The sequence below is a fragment of the Enhydra lutris genome, unplaced genomic scaffold (genome assembly GCF_002288905.1).
Source record: "Enhydra lutris kenyoni isolate GAN:26980312 unplaced genomic scaffold, ASM228890v2 scaffoldscaffold2, whole genome shotgun sequence".
In the NCBI taxonomy this organism is placed as follows: Eukaryota; Metazoa; Chordata; class Mammalia; order Carnivora; family Mustelidae; genus Enhydra; species Enhydra lutris.
In genome coordinates, this window is record NW_019154086.1 from 44515611 (window position 1) to 44539728 (window position 24118).

Below are 24118 nucleotides of genomic sequence, written 5' to 3' on the forward strand. Positions count from 1 at the left end.
TGCTGTTATGCACTGCCATCCACATGTGCAGCCTGGACCCCAACTTATTCCCTGATTCAGCTTATTTCGACAAATCTTATATGACCTTTTAAAATTCATCTAAAGCTTTGCATCATTCAAAGGGTTTTGGAGTGTTTTGTCTTTATACTCATATAACACAGAGGGCTTACCAGCTGTCATAGCACGTCACATTGTATTATTATTGTTTGCTTAAGGGTTTGCATTTTACAAACTTGACCTCCTATAGAACTGCTGCTGCATTTTTAAGTCTAGAAATGTCTTGTGTGAAATATGCACCCCCAAATTATTAAGTAATTAATATTCAACATTTTATTAATTACTTTATTATTTTATTAATTTATTTGTTAATTTGGAAATACTAATAATAGTAAAGTAATAAAAATAATTACTAATAAAGTAAAGAAAGGCTGCTAGGTGACTGGATTCACAAGAGTGGCAAAACCTTAAACATTTGGTGTTTTAAAGAGGGGATTGTGGATTTATCCTAAAACACATACATCAGTCCAAATTTTAAATTGAGGAATGGATAAGCCTCTGAAGTTTCTTTGCTATTTAGTAACAAATCCAAAGTATTAGGAGAGTTTACAGTTACCAGATTACCATGAGCATCCTAACATGGACATATGTATACTTAAAAGTCAAGAACTGTTACTTGGGTTCAACTCTTCACTGAAAGGAATGTTGTCTCTTTAGAGTGCATTTGCTACAGGTAGACAGAAACTTGATTCAAAGTTCTTTGAAAAAGAGGTGCCTGGGAGGCTCAGTTGTTAAGCATCTGCCTTTGGGTCAGGTCATGATCTCAGAGTCCCCCATATTGGGCTCCCTGCTCATTGGGGAAACTGTTTCTCCCTATCCCACTCCCCCTGCTTGTGTTCCCTCTCTTGCTGTCTCTCTCTCTCTGTCAAATAAATAAAGTCTTTTTTTTTAAGCTGTTTGAAAAATTAAAGAATGTATTGTATCACATAACAAGAAGTCTAGAAATAGGGTACCTCCAGAATAGGTTGCTCCAGTGGTTTAGTGAAGTCATCAGGACTTATGTTCCGTCTGTACCTTGGTCCTAAGATTCTCGGTATATTGACCATGCCCTGGGATGGGTCCCCTCAATGTCACAGGATATCTGCCAGCAAAAAAAAAAAAAAAAAAAAAGTGGGGTGGGGGGGAACAAATCACCTCTGTCATGTCCCAAAGGAGAAAATGAATAACACTTCTTTCCCAACCATGGTATATAAGTGCCTCATTTAAGTTTGATGACACTGTTTTAGATATGTGCTGATTTGTGGAGCAAAATCTCTCTGGGAAATTTGATCTCCTGGCTGATCAGATTACCCAGTATCTGTTAAAAAGCAAAGGTTTTCTCGAAGCATTTGGTTGGATAGAAGAAGTGGGTAGCTTTTCTTTCCAAAATTTGTGGCTCCATTGGAAAGGAAAAATAGGGGAATATGTGTTGGATATTTAAGCAATAGTGTCCACACCACAAATATCTTAATGTAATCTATTGAACTGATATCTTTAGAAGAGTGAACAATTTTCTAAGGCAGGTAAGGACAAATACTTATCTCCTACTACTTCTACAAGTTCAAAATCATATACTTAAAAGCGTCTGATAGAACATTTTAGATTCAGCTCCTCCATTGTAATTGTTTATTCTTTATTCTAGGCCTCATAATGGGATTAATCTTACGATATGCTACAGCACCAACAGATATTGAAAGTGGAACTGTGTATGACTGTGGAAAACTGGCCTTCAGTCCATCAACTCTGCTGATTAATATCACTGACCAAGTTTATGAATATAAATACAAGAGAGAAATAAGCCAGCATAACATCAATCCTCACCAAGGAAATGCTATACTTGAAAAGGTAAGGATTCCACCTGGTCATATATTTTTATTTAAATAATTGACCCATCATATGCAACATATTAACAACATGTATGTGTCCTTTTTAAACACCACACTATTGGGCCAATTTAGTTGACTAAGGGGGTATACTTAATATAATTGTTTTGCAAATCACAGATACACTCAATAAAAAGATAGTAATTCTTCTCTTTCATGATACTTGTTTCAAGTTTGTATTGTGTTCTGTTGTTGTTGTTGTTTCTTAAAGAGAGAGAGAAAGTGTGGGAGGCAGAAGGAGGGAGAGAGAGAATCTTAAGTAAACTCCACACCCAGGACAGACTTGGGGCTCAATCTCAGATCCTGAGATCATAACCTGAGCCAAAATCAAAAGTCGGTCACTTAAACCAACTGAGCCACCCAAGTGCCCCTACTTGTTTCAAGTTCGTACACATGTGTTCTAAATGTCATTGTATATATTGCCAGCTGGCTACTCAAATCAAATTTCCTTTAAATCAAAAGGAATAAAGAGGGGAGTGAAAAAATTTGCACCTATAAACCTTGATTTAGGATGACTGGCTTTTGGCTGCCAACACAAAACACTGGCCACTTGGCTGTTTATAAATACACTGACACACAGTCAATCTCAAGAGATCTTCACCCCACCAGTTTAGTTGGGAAATCTTCGGTAGGAAAAAGAAAAATTGTGAAGTGACCCATCTGTTATTTTATTTTTTAAAAGATTTTGTTTATTCATTTGAAACAGAGAGAGAGAGCACAAACAGGGGGAGAAGCAGAGGGAGAGGGAGAAGCAGACCCCCTGCTGAGTTGGGAACCTGACAAGGGGCTCAATCCTGGGACCTAGAGATCATGATCTGACCCAAAGGCAGACTATTAGCCATCTGAGGCATCCAGGTGCCCCCACGACCCCTCTTTTAAAAACGGTTTTACTTTTGTAAACTTGTGAACTATTTCAGTTATTGGAAGGAAGTTTCCTTCTGCTCTCAGGACTCTGGGTCAGAAAACAGACAAGATTACCTTTTTCTTTTTTTTTAAGATTTATTTATTGATTTTAGGGAGAGAGAAGGGAGCAGGGCAAAGGGAGAGAGAATCTTTTTTTTTTTTTTTTTTAAGATTTTTATTTATTTATCAGAGAGAAAGAGAGCGAGAAGCCCAAACTGGAGCAGGAGGCAGAGGGAGAAGCAGGCTCCCTGCTGAGCAAGAGTCAATCCCAGGTCTCTGGGATCATGACCTAAACCCAAAGCAGATGCTTAACTGATTGAGCCACCCAGGCATCCTGAGGGAGAAAGTCTTAAGCTGACTCCATGCTGAGCACAAGCCTGCTGTTAGGGGTAAGGGAGAGCTGGATCTCAGATCTGGACTTGAGCCAAGACTTGAAGTCTATTGCTTAACTGACTGGGCCACCCAGATGCCCCAAGATTACCTCTTATATTATGTTATGCGTTCTGGATCAGTCCTTGGAACAAGGAATAAGTGAATTTGTGTTTAACAATGCAAGTACATGCTAAGAACCAGGATCTTATGTGACTCATTCTGGAATATTTTGAGTCAGACCTGAGAGTTTCCTTGATAATAGGGAAGTTTGTTTTAGCACTTTCACTCATACAGATTTAGTTTTCTTTTAATATATAGTTATTTGTTTCCATTTTGAGAGTTTTGGGGTAAAAGAGAAGACACTTGGTCTGTCATTTTTCCTCATTCAAAGTAGATAATTTTTAATGGTTTTTTTTCACGTTATCATCCACTAGCACATTTCTAGATTAACTTCCTTCTAGCACTTGATGAGGGCTCAGGAAAGTCAAACTATAATATTAGCCTAAATGAGACTTAGAAAAGTGAATTGAAACATGCAAAAAACAAATTAAATAATGTATTTCTGAAATAAATAGCAACTTCTAGATCTTCTGCTGTTTTGGATGATTTCTTCCACATGATTCTTTCTGTTCATATGGATAATGGAAAATTATCTATCTTAAAATAAATAATTTTTAAATGACTTTGTTGGCAGCATAGGATTTTAATTAAAACATACTTTTCAGGGGCACCTGGGTGGCTCAGTTGTTAAGCGGCTGCCTTTGGCTCAGGTCATGATCCCAGGGTCCTGGGATTGAGCCCATCATCTGGCTCTCTGCTTGATGGGAAGCCTGCTTCTCCCTCTCCTACTCCCCCTGTTGTGTTCCCTCTCTTGCTGTGTCTCTTTCTGTCAAATAAATAAAATCTCTGGAAAAACAAAACAAAACATACTTTTCAGTTTTTCCTCTGGTTAGCACCTGGACATAAATTATTTATTTAAAAAAAGGTATTTATTTACTTCCTCACTCTCTTACCCATTTTTATCTGCATTTCTAAGCAACATTATTTCACCAAACAGGTTGACCCCCTAAGATGCTGATAATTATCCTTGTTACTATAGCAATTTTTTTCAGCATGATTGCTGGTAACTGATCCGAAATTTTATTATTGTATTATTGACATATTGATTCCTTTGCCAGTAGCCAAACTCCAGTGTTTGCTTTTGAAAAACTAAGGCAAGAGTTAAGAGAAAATGTCCAAGTTGCTGGGGGTCTTCTTGGTTTTTTCATTCAGTAGATTATGAGTTCAATACATAAAAAGTTTAATTGACGTTGACTGGCTAAAGTATTTTCTAGATTAATGTCTAAATCATGTGACTCATTTGTCATAATTAACACTTGTCCCCCCCAGGCATCCACAGTTGGCAATAGGCGACTCAGTACCCAGAGTAAATCCTTCCCTCATTGCTGGTGGAGAAAGAGGCATCCACTGGTACACTTAACCATATTAGATGAGTTTAAGTGGAAAGGATCTTGTTATAAGGGGCTAGAGTATATTTTAATTCACAATTTGTTTCTTATATGTTGATGTTGGTGGGGGGGTGCCTAGTTAGTCTGCGAAAATTAAAAAAAAACCATGATCTGTCTTTCTTACTGGGAATTCTACACTGCACTCAGCTGTTCATATCAATCAATTATTCAACCAATCTATGTCAGATGCAAAAGGATTCCAAAAAAGCATTTGTTCATTGGATGGCTTATAAGGAGGCAATACTGTGATATAGGAAAAAAAAAATTCAGGACTAGATAGATCTTTTTTATATCCTTAGTAAGTTCCTTGAACTCCAGCTTTCTTATTTATAAAGTGGAGGGATTAGAACTATTTTGTGGAGTTGTTTTAATATTTAAATGAGGTGATGTATCTAATGAATCTCCCACAAAACCCTTTACATTGCACTGCTATTACTGTTTCTGCTATTACTACCCCTGCCACTACCACCACCACTGGTGCCATCACCGCTGCACTACCTCCTAACACCAATGGTATCACTGCTGCTACAAGATAATGTTTAAGTGCTTAATAAATGCCAGGAATTAAGGAAATGTGTGGAGGTTTTCCCCCATTCATTTAATATTTGTTTGGGAGAAAAAATCAATATATAATTTATACCTGTATATAATTCAGTTCTAAATTATAGCACATAGATTGTGAGGACTATAAAATACCATATGCCAAGCTTGTTTCAGTCATGCTCAATACATAGGGAAGTATAGAAAAGAAAAAAATATTTTCACTTAAAAATTTATGAAAACAATATTTTCCTATACATTATGAACAACTGATGGTCTCAAAACAACCTTCTGGGAAAATAAAACTAGATTATATTGCTTTGTATTTATCTAGTTAATGCTTCTAATATCATCAGTTGTTCTGTGTACCCAAGACATGTGTAACTAGTTTTAGCTGAATGGGGCTTATATTCTGTTTCATGATGGCTTTACATTAATTTGTTATGTAATATCTAGGAACACCAAAATATCTGCTAAGTATTTCTGAATTTTATATTAATAGGAAGTTTAAATCTTTCTTTTGAAGAGCAGGTGATATAAGAACTTTCTCCATCACTCATTCATTCATTCTTTCAACACAAATGAATTGAGTGAGTCCTATCAAGTTCATTTCTGAAGTAATTGTCTCAAGGATTTTAATAATGAATCAGGGAAAACACAACAAATAAATAAAAGAGTAAATATACCACAAAGCTGTTATTAAGGGAGGGGGCCAAGTCCTTCGGGCACTCAGGAAGGACAATATTATTTATTATTAGGGTGATAGGAAAGATTTCAAAGAAAGAGAGTTGATTGACTCTGGCAGTGGTGATAGTGTATATAATGTGTGGAGGTGGGAGAGTCATTACAAACAAAGGCAAAAACATGATATGGAAGTGGAAAAAAGGCATAGAGATTATTCCAAGAAAGAAAAACAATTCCAGTTAGTTGAAGTATGGAAGACCAGTGAAACAGAGGCCTAGTAATAAGGGGAGAGCTTGATTACAGAAACGATTAAATGCCAGGTTGAATAATGCACTCTCTATTTGACAGTGTTGACCAAAACAAAGGGATAGTTGCTACACAGCCTGCTGTGTGTAGAGGGTAGGGAGTGAAAGCAAGCAGACAATGAGGCCTAAGCTTGGATGGTAACCAAGGGGCACATGGAATAGAAACAGGGAAGGAAGATGTTGTACAATTTGGATCTAGTGAGCATGAGAAGAGAGAATGGCTTACTCTGCTACCAGGTCTTGTTGGTTCATAGAGGTGGTACGACAGAAATGGAGAAGTTAGAAGTTAGGGGAAGGAGCTGGTTAGGGGAAAATCATAATTAGTTTAAAATTGATGAATGAATAAATCAATCTAGTCTCATCACTAATTTATCTATTAATGATTTAACACATTATGTTTTTACAATATTGAGTTGGAGGATTCAGTAGGCCATTTGGCTGGAAAGATCTTGCAGATCTAGTCCACTTCCAAAGAGTTGTCAGCACAGTTAAATTTATACTTCCTATGATTCATAAATCAGTTGACTGTAATGTGAAAAGTCAAGGGAAACTGCCCAGTGAAAATTTTGCCAAGTCTTCACTTCCTGTATGACAAGTGACGCTATCATTTGGTCAGGGAAGTTATTTTGGCGTAAGTTACTCTGCTGAATAATCAGTCTTGTTTGTTGTTAAAGAGAATTGCTAGGCTGCAATAGGTCACATTGAGGCTATTATCAATTGTGTTGGTAATACTTTATATTTTAGAGATATTTTAAGGACACCTTGATAGCAACAGCTAATCATGTGACCTTAATAAATAATTTTGTATTTGCAGCCCTAAAACCTCGGTGTCTTAATTTATTCTCACTGTCCAACTTTTTCTAATGGTATTTAGACTTTTGTGATTTAGAGTCTTAATTCTCATATATTTTTTGTGAACTATTTTTGTTCTTTCCAGTCTTTCCCTTTGCTTCATTATTCTGGTTTCAGAGGCTAGAGGGCAAAGCTCTTCTGGTAACAGGAACAGCTTGACCGAAGTCACTGGACCATGAGATACATATGTCCAGTTAATGCTAGGACACTTTTGGGAAGAATAAGAAAAGACAGGAAAAAAACCTCCTCTAAAATTGTTCTGAGCACACTCAGAGAAGCAAGCATCACAATAGATCAGCCCTTGGGGTTTGGAGAAACATTTGCAGAATATTACCAGTTATTCTTCCATTCTATAGAGAAAAGAGATTCATGACCTATGTTTCTCTTTTGTGACAAGTCTTTGATCATACAACATGAACCTGGGGGATCTAAAACTTGGCAGTGAATGGGATAGGCTCTTTGAATAGACTTAGCTACCTTCATCCTAAACCTTACTATTGTTACTAAAGAAACATCAATTTTTTTCCATCTCAGGTGTTTTTTTTTTTTCCATATTTATCCATTTTTTTTTTCAAAAAGTTGGCCTGAGAAATTATTTCAAAAATGTCTCAAGACTCTAAGTATTCCATTTGGGTTGTTTTTGCCTTTTTTCCCCCTGTGAAAGTATTCTTATTTATTTAATTTTTATTTTTTCTCATTTTATTGAGATATAATCAACATATGAGATTGTATAAGTTTAAGGTACACAACACAGTGATTTGATATATGTAGGTATTATGAAATGGTTACCACAATAAATTTAGTTACCATCCATTATCTCACATACTTATAATTTTTTCTTGTGATAAAAACTTTTAAGATCTACTTTTAGCAACTTTCACATATATAATACGATATTATTAATTATAGTCACTATGCTGTATATTACATCCCCAGGACTTACTTATCTTACAGCTGCCAGTTTGTATCTTGTGACCACCTTCATCCATTTCCCCCAACCTTCACCTCTCACCTCTGGCAACCACCAATCTGTTCTCTGTTTCTGAGTTCACTTCTTTAGATTTGGCATAAGTGATATCTTATAATATTTGTCTTTTTTACCTTTTTCACTTAGCATAGTGTCCTCAAAGTCAATCCATGTTGTCACAAATGGCAGGATTTCCTTCTTTTTTATGGCTGAATATTAAGTGTGTGTGTGTGTGTGTGAGTGTGTGTGTGTGTGTGTGTGTGTACACCACATTTCTTTACCCATGCATTCATTGATGGACACTTAGTTTGTTTTCATATCTTGGCTTTTGTAAGTAACATAAATAATTATAAATAGTAATATTGTAAATAATGCTGCAATGAATGTGAAAGGGCAGATATCTTGTGGAGATGTTAATTTCAGTTCCTTTGGCTATATACCCAGAAGTAGGATTATTGGATCATATGGTAATTCTAATTTTAATTTTTTGAGGAACCCCCATACTATTGTTCACAGTAGCTGCACCAGTTTACATTCCCACCAACAGTGCATGAGGATTCCTTTTTCTTCACATCCTTGTCAACACTTAATATCTTCGGTTTTTTGAGAATAGTCATTCTAACAGGTGGGAACTGATATCTCATTATAGGTTTGATTTACGTATCCCTGCTTAGTTCCATATGGTTGTAATTTAGTCATTGAATTTATTTCCTTCATTAATTTGGTCATTCAACAAATATTTATTTATTGGACATTCATCATAAGCCGGGCTCTTGTTTTAGGTGCTGCAAGGACAGTAGCGAACAAAACAAAGATCTTGTTCTCCTGCAGCTTAGATTCTAGGGTAGAGATAGACAAGGGACAGTTTAGCACAATCATTTATAATGTCGGGTAGAGACATGTGCTGTGAAGAAACATTAGCAAAATGAGAGGATGAGGAGCGAAGTATATTCGGATATGTTCTACAGGAAAGGCCTCACTGAGAAAGTGAAGTTGGAGTTGGGATCTGAATGATGCTGGGAGTAAGCCATGCAGATGTGGAAAAGAATTTCAAAGCAGGGGACAAAATAAAATAACACTAAATGTCTTTGTTTACTCTAAGTCATTTTTCCCCCTTGCCAGATCTTTGCTATACTTTTCATTTATATTTAAGGTCATTTTGTCTATACCAAAAATCCTGGAAAATTCTATTTGTTGTGGTAAATAAGGGTGGAGGAGATGAAGAGACATTGACTTGGAATGGGGAGTGAAAATATACAAAATGCAGAATTAACAGGAAGCCTTGCAGGCTCTACATGACATTAGCCTATTTTGTAGGCTTGCCTTCCGAATGCACAGCCCAGCACTAAGGAGTTGTTCTACTATACTTTGACTGTAACTGGGAGCACCCCAAACTGCAGAATTAAGAATTACAGTAGATAGCATTCCCTTTCCAGATATGTTTGGGAGAATTTGGGTTAAGCTCTTGTCACCTAGAATGTAGCTGAACTTTTCGATATAGGGCTATGGGTATGGCAGTAGGAAACTCTTCTGATCTCTAGATTAGAGGACTTTTTACTTCTTTGCAAATCATCACTCAGGACTTAAGTTCTAAGGAACTTAAGGAACATTTATTTGAGGGCAGGGATTGTGTTCCAACTGGCTGTCCAATTTTATCTCTTAACAAAAACCTTAGCTACTCAAAATAATGTAAAGGCTGTTGGTGACAAAGAGCTCTTGGAATGCCATATGATTCGAGCATAAAATCTCACACTCACTCTTGGTTGGGAAAAGAAAGGAGTCATGTGGAAGTGTCTGCATATGTTTAATACTGGGGTTAGTGCTCTTTCTAACATGACAACATTTGGTAAGAGGGAACTGGCTGGAAGGGAATAGCTCTCAAATTTCTGGCTTCAAGGCCTAGAAAATATCCCAGACCACAGTGGGAAGAAACAATTGGGATTCCCGCTTATCTCCCAGTCACCCCTGCCTTCTGACTATTGCCTGGCCTTAGATCATATTAGGTCACCAAGAACATGATGGTGGTTCTTGGGCCTTTGCAGCCTTAGTCATGTATAGAAACCTGGGGTTTCATCCATCTGATCATCCACTTGCCTAGTCCCAGAAATGACTGACAGTGGTAGTACAGACACGTCGCTTAGGAACTATGAGAGCCAGCATTGCAGAACACACCATAGACCAGTGCTTTGCGATGCAGAGTAGCTGCCACCCACTTAGGCATCAAAGGACAGGTTTGCACAGCTGTTCTAGGGGGTAGTGGGTATCTGGGGGCTTTGAAGTTGTTCTCTCTACTTCCCTATCCTATTCAGTTCAAGATCATAATGAAGTATGTTCCACAAGAGGCTGATCTTTAATAAGTATGACTCATACCTTGTTATTTGATACTGTTTTCTGTACTTATTCAAAAGCCATGTATTTGTGTTATCCCCAAAATATTCCTCCTAACTAACCTTCCCCCCAAAATCCCAAAATATTATTCTTTTGAACATATATGTGGTAGCAATCTGGTGTATATAAGGCAGCATGAAATCATGCTTAGAGCACCACTCCACAGTTGGAATATTTAGGTTCCAACCCCATGTATACCTTTAATCTGCTGGGTGATCTTCAGCGTGTAAACTAACCCTCCATGCTTTAGTTTGTCAAGTGAGGCAATACTCATAACATCCAAAGATTATCATGGGGGTACCTGGATGGTTCTGTTGGTTAAGCATCTGCCTTTGGCTCAGGTCATGAACTCAGGTCCTGGGATCAAGTCCTGAGTGGGGCTCCCTGCTCAGCGGGCAGCCTACTTCTCCTTCTCCCTCTGCCCCTCCCCCCACTCATGCTCTTTCTTTCTTCCTCTCTCTCTCTCTCAAATAAATAAAAGTAAAATAAATGTAAATAAAAAGATTATTATGAGGGCTAAATGAAATTATTCATATAAAGGGCTAATATGTCAAGCATGCAGTAACTTCTCGGTAAATATTTATTATTATTATGTACCAGCAAACTGCTAAGCACTTTAAAACATTGATTTCCAAACTTTTGATTATGTACCCCATCAGTGAAACACTCTTGAGTGTCTGTATCTAATATATGCCTACATACTTACAAATGAAATGCAAATACAATTATATTATGAACATTACTATTATACCAATATGTTATATACATTATAAAGCAATATCAAATTAGAATTTTAATAAGGGTGAGATAAAAATGAAATAGGAAAAATTTTTTGCACATCCAAGTGGATCATCTTGTTCACTCCCTAGCATATGCACACCTCAACTTAGAGACCAATAAAGCAGGTCATATTTTGTTAAAATTTTATTTTTATTTTAACTGTTTTAGATTAGACAACTTTCTTTAAAAATTCTGCTGTTTTCTGAAATCTTAAATACCGTATTCTGATCTCAGCAGTGCCAGTATATACATGGACTCTTGGCCTGGGATAAGGGTGTTCTTAAGGATTGATTAGCTTTGTGGAAATACTAGTCCTAACCCCAAGTGATTCCGTGCTGTTATACACCAGTATCCTAGTTCTTTTGTTTCATAGTTTCACCTATTGTTCTCTCATTAATATCATAGCTGAGATATAAGTTAATATTTATATCTGTAAGTTTGCATTGATATCTACCTCCTCACTAGACTATAAACTCCAGGAGGGCAGGGACAAGGTCTGTCTATGGTTATATTTTATCTCCAGCTCAACTCAGGATGCCTGGCACATGGTAAATCCTTTGTGGATCTTGGTAAGTAAATGGATAGTATAATGAAGTGTTATTCCCCTCTTGTCAGTTGCTACTTCTCACTGTTACTCTGAACTTGTCTTACTGGCTGGCCATCTTACACCCAGATATCTGTCACAGATTTCCTCTCAGCGTGAAGAACCAGGGCTCTGTGATTGGTTGTTTGCTACTCAAAAGGTTAAATTGCTAGTCTCACCACCAAATAATCCAACTGGGATGGAGGGAGAGAGAGAAAAGGAGGCTGGACTCAGGAAAAACAAACAGGAGGGAGGGAGAAAGAGAGATTTCCCATCAGTCTTTTAGTCTGAGTAGATAAAATGGATCTCTCAATTCTTTCTCCCTTTGCTTTGTTCTTTTTAAAACATTAAACTGTGGGAAGGTTGCATACTTATCATTGTTGGCTTCCACTGAGTAGTTATATAAGGTTCCCTCCCACTATATTTCCTGCTTTTTCCCTAAGGTCAGTAAGAAGCTGCTCATTAGTAACTTATACAGTCTGAAGCCACAATCCACATCCATCAACACAGGAGGGGTGGAAACCATCAAGAAGGGTGGGAACCCTAAGGAAGCTGTGCATTTAAATGGATTCTCTCCTGTTGCTATTTGAGGAGTTAGGGGTCTCTCAGATGCTCCTTTAAGCCATTTCTGATTGTACGACTAGCTGAACACTGTCTGATTTACAGAGTTCTGCCTCAGGTTTGGGTGTGTGGAGCAAAATGTCCTGCAAGTGCAGGTGCTCTTCACTTTTATTTCTGACTGTTGTATACTGGGTGCCCAAAGAAGTAGACTCTTAGGTGGAGTTCAGTGAATGGAATGGTTAAGTGTACTTGAGATCAACACCTTATGAATGGAAGAGGAAAGAAGGCTGAGTGGGCCAAGGGAGAAGTTAAGCCATTATGCAAGCCCAACAATTTTGGCTAACCCGTTGGGAAGCTCTGGAGTTTTAAGGGCTCTTCAGCCTTATGCCCAGTTGGACTGAGATGGCCTGGCCTCTAAAATACCAAATCATTCTGTGGGCTACTCTGAAAAAGGGCTGACCTTGGTTGTGGTGGCTTTTTGCAGTGCTGACAATCCCTGAAGGGGCTGATAGCACTCTTAGCAGCAGGAGCAACAAGGCCATCACTGAAGGAAACTCCTAGTAGCCAACACACTGACACCTGTAGGGGAGGAAAAAAAAATCTTTTTTTCTACCTGTCTGTATTCTTGACTAGGGTCCCTAGTCAAAGATGGCTTAGAATTCAGACTTATATACCATTTTCAGCTAAAACAAAGAAAGAAGGGTGTGGGAAAGGCCAGTTTTAGGAAGGTGACCAGGAAAATTACTATAAACAAGAATAAGGTTGTTATGCAGATTTAAGTCTATACCTTCCCCATTGATAAGTTTCTTATGAATTAGGGTCATACTTTTATTCTTGGTACTTAGAAGGAGATAGCCTTACAAATGGAGTTTTCCTTAATGTAGATTTTCCTTACAAAATGGTATCTTCTAGTCTGTCTTCAGAGTTTCTCCTGTTTCTCAAAATGATCCTTAAGCCAAACAAGTTTTTTTTAATGTTTTTTTTTTTTTTAATTGTAGGTAGGGGGTGCATATTCTAGTCTTCTATACTTCCCATAGACTGGGAACCTTATATAGATTTTGTGCAGTACCCAAAGAATGAGTTAACATATAGCTAACATATCTCAATAAAACGAGATAGTGGAGTACTAGAGTAGAATTGCCCTAGGCTTTGAGAGCTTATATTTATTAAATATTCAGATATTTTGTAAGCCAGTTGTTAAAATATTAGTAGGTTAAAGTGGACCATGGTAGGAATATTTATTTACACCACAGAAATTGTCAAATCAGGGCTTGTGAGCTTTTTCCCCCCTCCACAGAGATGGTTTATCAGCACACCACTGAATATATTCCTATATAACTCCATTTTTAGGAGAATTGGAAATATCCAAACACCTCATTTTTTACTTCGCCAAAAAGTCCTTTCCCATAAGATAGTTGTCTTAAAATTCTACTATTTGGGCTTTATATTGTCAGCTTATCCTCTAACTGCCTTCAATGTGATATAAGGAAGTTCATAAGATTTTTGTCTTATTCTGTTTGGTCAAAAATGCTGTAGCCTGGGTGATTTAAACAACAAACATGTCTTCTCACAGTTCCAAAGGCTGGAAAGTCTAAGATTAAGGCACCAGCAGATTCTATGTCTGGTGAGGGCAAGCATCTTGGCTTATAGATGGTTGTCTTCTCACTGTGTTCTTACATGGTGGAAACAGAGAATTCTCTTGCATTTCTTTTGTAAGGACATTATTTCCATTCACAAAGGTTCTATCCTCATGATCTAATCACCTCCTGAAGGTTCCACCTCTCACACTAACACCTTGGGGGTTGAATTTCAACATAAAAATTTTGAGGAGACACAAATATCTAGTCCATTGTGGTTTTGCAGCTAAACAGGCTGAATCCTAGCTCTGCCACTTCCAGCATTGAGACCTTGGACAAGTCAACTTCTTTTATTTTTTTTTTTTATCTATAAAATCTGTAAAACAGGGATTAGTGATACCCACTTTAGAGGATTTCTTTTCAAAATAAATGAGAAAATGTTATGTTTAGTGTTAGGCATGCTGTAAATATTACTCTGCTTCCTGAAAATCTGCCCTTGATGGGCATGGATTTCCTCTTTGGAGTGAAGTTTGAGGTAGGCAATGATGGAGGAAGTTTAGTGCTATTTTTTAATGCCCATTTTAAAGGTGAACACACCATTTGAAAACACATAATTTTAATTTTAAATCAAGCTGTTTGGCATCTACTTTTTGCTGATTTCAGCACCTCCCCACGGGGCCCCCCCCCCAATGCCTTCTCAAGCGTGTCTATTATGACTATGGTCCTTGCTGATTCAACCCTTCCCTGTCCTCCTTCCCTAGGCCAGTTGCTCCCTGGTGAAGTCTTGTGATGGGGAAGCTGCACATACACTTCAGAGCTAAGGCCTGTAAAGATTATGCAAACTGAGAAAAATTGTAAGGCAAAAAGGAAAACTCTGTGAGACCAATGCTCCTGTATAATTTGAGGATTAAAAGGCATAGTTTCTTCTGCCTATAAATAAAGATTGGCCAAGACTAGGATCAATTCCAGAGTGGGGGGAAAATCACATAAATTTTCAACTCTGTTGGATGTTTTCCTTTTGCAATTCTTACTGGGTATTTAGGAATGAGTACTTGAGATGGGATACCAGGCCCTTCTTACACCCACTTGTTATTTTTCCTTCTCCTGCTGATATCAAGTCAGTATTAGAATGGAGTTTCACTGTCACGTCAGTGCCACAGGTAGTGAGGGAAATAGACAACTAACACAATGAAGAGCAGTACCACAAGCAGCCAATCCAAGTTATGTGTAGTTTTTTAAAGGCCAAAATCTGGGCATCAGGAATAGGAAACCACATTATTTGTCTTTCAAACTGAAACTTTTGACTATGAAGGCAAGCAGGAGATGATGAATAATTAAGCCAGGACAACAGGCATTACCTGGAACTGTTCTGATGAAACCAGGATGAATGGCTATCTTAGTAAAGAGTCACAAAGGTAATAGGGGTAAGTTTATGTGTTAAGAACCTTATGCAGAAACATAGGATACTCTGACCATTGATGACTAGGTGCCATGGCAACAATCTGTAAAACCTAGGTAGGCTTTATGTACTTGCAGCTAATGAGGACATATCCAGCAGTGGAGTGAATAACAGGGTAGTTCCTGGAGCCATATTACTTGGTTCAGATGCCACTTGCCAGTGTGCAATTTTGGGTGAAATAATTAATGTCCCTATGCTTCAATTTACCTATTTATAAAATGGGATAATCCTAACTACTCTGTAGGGTCATTGTGAGTTTCAAATTTGAAAGGACATGTAAAGCACTTAGAATAGTGCCTGGCTGAAGATACTAAAAATAATAATTATAAATAAAAAGAAAGAAAAGAAAAGAAAACTATAGGCCAATATCCCTAATGAACAGAGATTAAAAATCCTCAACAAGGGGTGCCTGGGTGGCTCAGTGGGTTAAAGCCTCTGCCTTCAGCTCAGGTCATGATCCCAGGGTCCAGGATCGAGCCTCACATCGGGCTCTCTGCTCAGCAGGGAGCCTGCTTCCTCCTCTCTCTGCCTGCTTCTCTGCCTACTTGTGATCTCTACTTGTGCAGTACCCAAATCAAATGTCAAATGAATAAAATAAAATCTTAAAAAAAAAAATCCTCAACAAAATATTAGCAAACTGCATTCAACAAGGGGGGTTTATTTTGGGGATGCACAGATGGTTTAATATTTACAAATCAATCAATGTGATACACCACATTAAATAGATGAAGAATAAAAATCATACGATCATTTCAATAGATGCAGAAAAAGTATTTGACAAAGTACAGCATTGATTCATGATAAAAACTCTCAACAAAATGGGATTAGAAGGAACATCCTTCAACATAATACAGGCCATATATGACAGAACCACAGCTAACATCATACTTAATGATGAAAAATGGGGAAATTTTCCTCTAAGATCAGGAAAAAGACATGGATATCTATTCTTGTTACTTATACTCAATATAGTACTGGAAGTCTTAGCCCCAACAGTCAGACAAGGAAAAAAAAAAAAATAATAAAAGCTTCCAAATAGGTAAGGAAGAAGTAAAATCGTCACTATGTGCAGATGACATGATACTATACATAGAAAACTCTAAAGACGCTACCAGAAAACTATTAGAAAGAAGTAATAAATGAATTCAGTAAATTTGCAAGTTACAAAATTAATGTGCAGAAATCTGTTACATTTCAATACACTAAAAATGAAGTAGCAGAAAGAGAAATGAAGAAAAATCCCATTTATAATTGCACCAAAAAGAATACATTACCTAGGAATAAACTTAACCAAGTACGTAAAAGACCTGTACACTGAAAACTATAGAGCATTGACAGAAGAAATTGAAGATGATGCAAACAAATGGAAAGACATACTATGCTCATGGATTGGCTGAATTAATACTGTTACAATGACCATAGTACCCAAAGCAATGTACAGATTCAGTGCAATTCGTATCAAAATTCCAATAGCATTTTCACAGAACTAGAGCAACTAATTCTAAAATCTGTATAGAACCACTAAAGATCCTGAATAGTCAAAGCAGTCTTGAGAAGGAAGAACTAAGCTGGAGATATTGCAATTCCAGATTTCAAGGTATACTACGAGGTTATAACAATTGAAATAATGTGGTACTGGTACAAAAATAGACACATAGATCAATAGAACAGAAAAGAAAGTCCATAAATAAATCTGCATTTACATGGTCAATTAATCTATGACTAAATATGCAAGAATATGCAATGAGGAAGACAGTCTCTTTAGTAAATTGTGCTGGGAAAACTGGCCAGATACCTGCAAAAGAATAAAATTAGACCACTTTCTTACACTATATACAAAATAAACTCAAAATGGGTTAAAGACTTAAGTGTGAGACCTGAAACCATAAAACCAGAAGAAAATGTAGGAAGTAATCTCTTTGGTATTGGCCTTACCAGTATTTTTCTAGATATGTCTCTTTAGGGACTTACACCAAAATAAGAAGCTTTTGCACATCTTTGTACATCTGCAAAATGAAAAAGCAACCTACTGAACTGAAGAAGATATTTGCAAATGATATCTGATAAGTGGTTCATATCCAAAATATATAAAGAATTTACACAGCTCAACACCAAACCCGAAACCAAACCAAAACAAAACAAAACAAAAAAAAACCCACCAAAACAAACAAACAAACAAAACCCATCTCGAATAATCCCATTAACAATTGGGCAGCAGACCTAATAGACATTTTTCCAAAGAAAGCATACAAATGTCCAACAAACACACGAAAAGATGCTCAACATCACTAATCATCAGGGCAATGCAAATCAAAACCACCAGGAGATATCACCTTATACTTGCCAGAATGGCTGGAATCAAAAAGACAAGAAATAGCAAGTATTGTCAAGGATATGGAGAAAAAGGAACCCTCATGCACTGTTGGTGAGAATGTAAATTGGTGCAACCACTGTGTAAAATGGTTTGAAGTTTCCTCAAAAAATTGAAAACAGAGATACCATATAATCCAGTAATTCCATTACTGGGCATTTACCCAAAGAAAACAAAAACACTAACTCAAAAAGATATGTGCATCCCTGTATTCACTGCAGCATTATTTACAAGAGCCAAGATATGGAAGCAACCTAAGTGTTCATTGATAGAAGAATGATTGAAAAAGATGTGATATCTAGTGAGAGAGAATGGAGTATTACTCAGCCATTAAAAAGAGTGAAATCTTGCCTTTCATGAGAACATGAATGCACCTAGAGGGTGTTATGCCAAGTGAAATAAGTCAGAAAGAGACAAATATCCCATTCCACTTTTATGCAGAATCTAAAAAACAAAGCAAATGAACAAACAAATAGAAACAGATCCATAAATACAGTGAACAAAGTGATGGTTGCCGGAGGGAAGGTGGGTAGGAGGATGGGCAAAATGGGTGAAAGGGAGTGGAAGGTACAGTTTTCCAGTTATAGAATGAATAAGTCATGGGGATGAAAGGTACAACATAAGGAATATAGTCAATGAAATTATAGTAGTGGTGTATGGTGACAGAAGGTAGCTACACTTGTGAGCATAACATATTATATAGAGTTGTCCAATCGCTTGGTTGTGTACCTGAAACTAATATCACATTGTTTATCAACTATACTTCAATTAAAAAAAAAGAATAGTGTCTGACTCATAGTTTATATTACCTATTAATTTTGTTAGCATTGTTATCAATAAAGCAATGGACTCATAAGTAGAAAGTAAGGTTTAAGTCTAAATCTTGCTACTTCCAAGGTATGTGATTTTGGGTAAGTCACTTAGCTCTGTGAACCTTGGTTTTACTTCTTAAAAATGGGTGTTCAGAATACTTACTTCAGAGGGTTATTGTGAAGAACAAAAATGAGAACCTATATATGAAGGCACCTTTTCAAACTGTAACAGCTTTATGGAAATGTCAGTTGTTATTTTTATTATTACCTATTATGATTAATTGACAAGTGGTAACTGTACCAGTCTATAAGTGAGGAAGACAGATTCTGAACTCGGCCCTCCCTAAATTATAATGACTGTGCATTCCCACTACCAAGATAGCTTGTTATTTACAAAGACTTTTCTTATTGCACTGTCCATTTCTTTTTTTTTTTTTTTTTTTATTTGAGACGAGTGTGTGCACAAAAGGGGGGCAAAAGGAGAGGGAGAAACAGAATCTTAAGCAGACTCCCTGCTAAAGGTAGAGCCCTACACAAGGCTCAATCCCATGTCCCAAGATCATGACTTGAGCTGAAACCAAGAGTAGGTGACTTAACAAAATGAGCCACCGAGTGCCCCTGCATTGCTCATTTCAACCTCTCTGTTATTCCGTGAGTGAACAGGTATTATCCCCCATGCTTCAGAGTAGGAAACTGATGTTCTGAAAGCTTATGTGATTTGATCAAGATTGATCTATAACAGAACTGGTTTTAGGACCAGATCTCCTGACTCATAGTTAAATGTTCTTTTCAAAACTCCCTACTGCCAAGTTAAATATTTAATTATAAACATGTTTTGTTCTCAATTCTCTACCTAATTTTGCCTGGAGTTCTAAACACTACCTACCTCCAATAAATGCCAGTGTTTATATCTGTCATTTTTGCATGTATGATGTTCATAGTGTATTTCTAACTTCTCGAATTTTTCTTACTTCAAAAGTGAACAAGACTTTTATGGTATAATATTCTCATAATTTCTCAATGATAACTTATGATTATTAAAATTTTCTCTTCTATTAAAAGTTCTCCTTTTGCCATTTCTCTGTAATTCAGTTCTGCTTCTACAAACTGCAATGCAAAAATGCTTATATTTCAGTGGTCCACAATTTTTAATATTAGCATTCATAATACTAGGTATTCTAATGGGGGGGAAGTATTCTCAGCTTTTCAGTAATATTGGAAAAGAATGAAAACAACTCAATAGATTGGACAAGACATGAGTTAACTATTTAAGGAACACTTACTGTTTACTTTCCTGATTCTGTAACAGGACTTTTAGGTATTTTATCCCACTGAAAAATCATAAAAATCTGGGTCCTCAATTCTTAACTTTCCCTCACATATTGTTTATCACATTTTATTATCCCTTAATCTTTATAAAGGTTCTATTCTATTTCAAATGTTCATGATTCTAAATGATAACTTTATAAGATGTTCATTTGGGAAGGTCTGGAAAGGTGGTTGTTTTTTTTTTTTTTTTTCCTTTAAGGAAGAATTCCAATAATCCTATAACATTATGCAACCACTATAAATTAAATAAATTTCTATTTAGTCTTTTTACATATATTTTTTTCTATGTGGCTTAAATCAGATGATCTCTAAAACTTTGTAACTTTACTTAATATCATAAACTAACCTTTTCCTCAGGGTTTTAAAAATTCAGGTAATGGATGTAAATGTGCTTGAGTTTTTTCTAAATTTTCACTATTGTAAATAACACTTCAGTGAATACCTATGTATATAAAGCTGTTCTTATAGTTGAATTATTAAACAGACTATTGGGTAATAGTTATCAAATATTTATTAGAATGAATGTCTTATGGATCTTTGAAAAAGCACTGGAGAGGAGAGCCAACTGAAATCAGTGTGAAAAGGATGAACTACCAAATACCTATGCATATTTTTGGGTAAATTGGCTATCCATTTGGAAGAAAAAAAAATTTGATTACTGGGGCGCCTGGGTGGCTCAGCGGGTTAAAGCCTCTGCCTTCTGCTCAGGTCATGATCCCAGGGTCCTGGGATCGAGCCCCACATCGGGCTCTCTGCTCAGCAGGGAGCCTGCTTCCCTTCCTCTCTCTGCCTGCCTCTCTGCCTGCCTGTGATCTCTGTCTGTCAAATAAATAAATAAAATCTTTAAAAAAAAAAAATTTGATTACTATTTCACGTCATATAATGAGTAAACTTGAGATTGGATTAAAGACTCAATTACAAACAGCCAATTATGAAACTTTAGGAGGAGAAAATATATTTATAACATTAAGACAGGAAATGATTTTTTTTTTAAAGAAGTTACTGAAAGTGAAAATCACAGGTAAAAATGGAATAAACTTCACTACATTAAAATAAAAAAAATTTCTACATGAAAAAGACTGAAAACAGTATTAAAACACAAGTGAAAAGTTTAAGGGATAACAGAATAGAATATATTTGAAATATAGATAACCAAACCATGATATAACAAGATTTTATGATGAACTAATTAGTATGAAAAAGTCATACTGTATAAAAGATATGACCCCAAAAAATTCACTAAAGGGATATCACAGAAGATCAATTAACAAGGAAAATATGTTCATTTCATTAGGGATATGTTCATTTCATAAAGGGAAATACAAAGTAAATAATAATGTGGTAACAACTCGTACTTATCCAACTAGCAAAAATTAGAAATTTGTCAATACTAAGTGTTCGCTGGAACATGGGGAAATACTTTTATACTCTCATGTAGGAATTTAAATTTGTGTAACCACTTTAAAGTATTTGCTAATACGTATTAAAGTTGTATAGTCCTACACCTTATCATCCAGCCCACTTCTAGGTATTTTCCTCTTGTAAAGAATCTTTCACATGTATGCACTTAAGTACAAAAATATCTATTGCATTATTTTTAATAATAGCAAAAAATAAGAAATAAACTGATTGTCCTAATTCCCTTGGTAGAGAAGGGAAAAAATAATGGTGGTATATTTATACAACAGAACACTATACAGCAGTCTAAATGAATGGACAAAATCCACATGTATTAATATAGATAAATCTTTAAAAATAATGTTGAATGTAAGAAGCAGAATGCAAAAATATATTTGTGGTTAAATTTATGTAAACCTTTAAAATATACCAAATGCAATATGGTATTTATATGTTTTTTAAGTTTCTGTAGAATTTTTAAAAATACTGATTATATATAATATTGTATACTAAAAATAATATAAGTTATTGTTTATGGGTGCATACATGTGAAGTACAAGAACATAGTCATGGAAAGAAAAAATACTTTCTGACTTAAGGGTATTGCTGGCTTTGAGGGAGGAGTGGAGGGAAGGACTTTAACTCTGAGATATCATTTAAGATATTTGAACAAAATTAAGAACATAAATGTCATAAAAGAGAAATAACTGTGCTTTAGAATTTTTAAGCTCAGTGCTGCCTCTGAGAGGCTCATTGACTTTCCACATGTTCCTTGAACTTTCTAGGGGATAATATTAGGTCAGGGCTTCAAACATTTTTTAGTAGAGGAACCCTTCATTCAAAGAAAATCTGACACTTCTTCACAATGAGTAAAATCAAAACTGCTCAGGCAGAAACAGGAGGACAGATCCAGGGCAGGTACCAGAGCAGTTGCTCCCACTTCCCATCACTCCCCCTCTTCCATGCAGCCCAGACATTGGCAGAGATTTCAGATCCCAAGGTCAGGTGACCTCTAAGGCAGCTTCTCCCTCTGACAGCCTGTAGTGTCTGTGGTATTACTTCTTAAACATCAGCCTACATGAGGTAAAGCGTGTTTCTCTGATGAGTGCTTGCCACAGACAAGGGCTCTGTAGGAAACATCTGGAGGAATGGAAGAATGCTTTTTACTATGAATAATTATTTCCTAATGTGTCTGTTCCACAGATTTGAATGTTAAGAGTAGGATTTTGGGGCACCTGGGTGGCTCAGTGGGTTAAAGCCTCTGCCTTCGGCTCAGGTCATGATCCCAGAGTCCTGGAATCGAGTCCCACATCTGGCTCTCTGCTCAGTAGGGAACCTGCTTCCTCTTCTCTCTCTCTCTGCCTGCCTCTCTGCCTACTTGTGATCGCTGTCTGTCAAATAAAATCTTAAAAAAAAAAGTAGGATTTCTCCCCATTTTTAAGAAAACATGAATTATCTTTTTGCTGCTCATGTCACTTCCTTACCTCCCTAAACTTATGCCCTTATCATTCTATGTTTTGATCTCCTCTCCTGCCTCCTTTTCTTGTGGCCTTTGTCTCTTTGTTTCTTATTTCTCTATCTTAGCTACAGATGTTTATCAGGTTCTCAAAGGACCCTGCCACCCACTGCTTTCACTTTCTCATCACTCACTTTTTCCTCAACTCTCTGTACCCACTTCTGGTTGAAAAGGATCAGCAACCACTTCCTAATTAAGAAACCCAAAGTATTTCTTCTCAGCTCTCAAACCCCTTTTTGTAGCCATGGACATCAGAGTTGGACAGGGAGAGTCAGCTGCTCCTTTGCTATTCCCTCAGTCAGCCAGGTGCTAAACACAGGTTCCTTCTGGGGTTTTTCATTCTTGTCTCTCGCTCTACTTTGTGAGTTTCAGATAAATAATTAATAATTGAGAAGTGTATGTCCCAGATGTAGTACTAAAGAATTATTCTGAAAAAGAATTATTTATCTGAAGTTCCAATTTAACTGGGCATCTTGTATTTTTATTGGCTAAATCTGGCAGCCCTGTGTTAGGGAGTAGCACCTCCTTACACCACACTTCTTCCTGGCTTTCTATGGCCCTGAGCATCATTCTTTCTCATTCTCTGATTATTTCTTCCTTGTCTCCCTCCCTGGTAGTGTCCTTCTTCCCAATTCCAGGATTCTGTCCTTGGTCCTCTTGTCTTCTCTATGGTGCTCACTCTTTCAGAGAGAGATCTCAACTAAACTTGTCAAATCATTTCCTCTATGCTGATGATTCTGGATCATTTCTCCTTGGCCTTGCCCTTTCCTCCAAGCATGGATTTTCGAGTGTCTCACAGACATCTTGGACTCAATGAGCAAAGGTGTCGATTAGCGTTCAGCTTTTCTGACCTCTCGTAATCTCTGCCACCATCAGCTTTTCACAAACCACATTCTCACAGTAATTCATCCAGGTAGCAAAAACATTGATCCCTTTTGGAGTTTTTCGTTTTTTGTGCTCTATTTTACCTGCAAGTCCTGCTAATCCTCTTTGCCACATACCTGGTTTATTCTAAGTAAATACTTGTTGAATGGATTAGTATCTCTTGGGTTTGTTTCTTTCGTTCCATTCTGTCATGGCTACCTGAATTCACATGGTCATTACTTTGACTCATTTTGGTAACTGCAACTTGACAATGGTTTCACTTCATTCAGGACAATCTTGAGGCCCCTCCAAATTAATCTACTCAAGACAGCTTCCTAAATAAATAAATACATATATTTATAAATAAATAAAAGACTTTATTTTTTGAGTAGATAATACATTCACATAGCTCAGTGTTCAAAAGATACAA

At 36.7% G+C, this 24118-nt stretch overlaps 1 protein-coding gene across 4 annotated transcripts in view; it reads left to right on the forward strand.

Annotated features, from left to right (window-relative positions):
- LOC111147846 (solute carrier family 9 member A9) overlaps window positions 1–24118 on the forward strand; it is a 536315-nt gene that overhangs the window by 13521 nt on the left and 498676 nt on the right. For all 4 annotated transcript variants that reach the window (XM_022504100.1, XM_022504104.1, XM_022504114.1 and 1 more), the window contains exon 2: window positions 1679–1881. In XM_022504100.1, the coding sequence (XP_022359808.1) occupies window positions 1679–1881 (203 nt within the window). The remainder of the gene's footprint in view (window positions 1–1678; window positions 1882–24118) is intronic.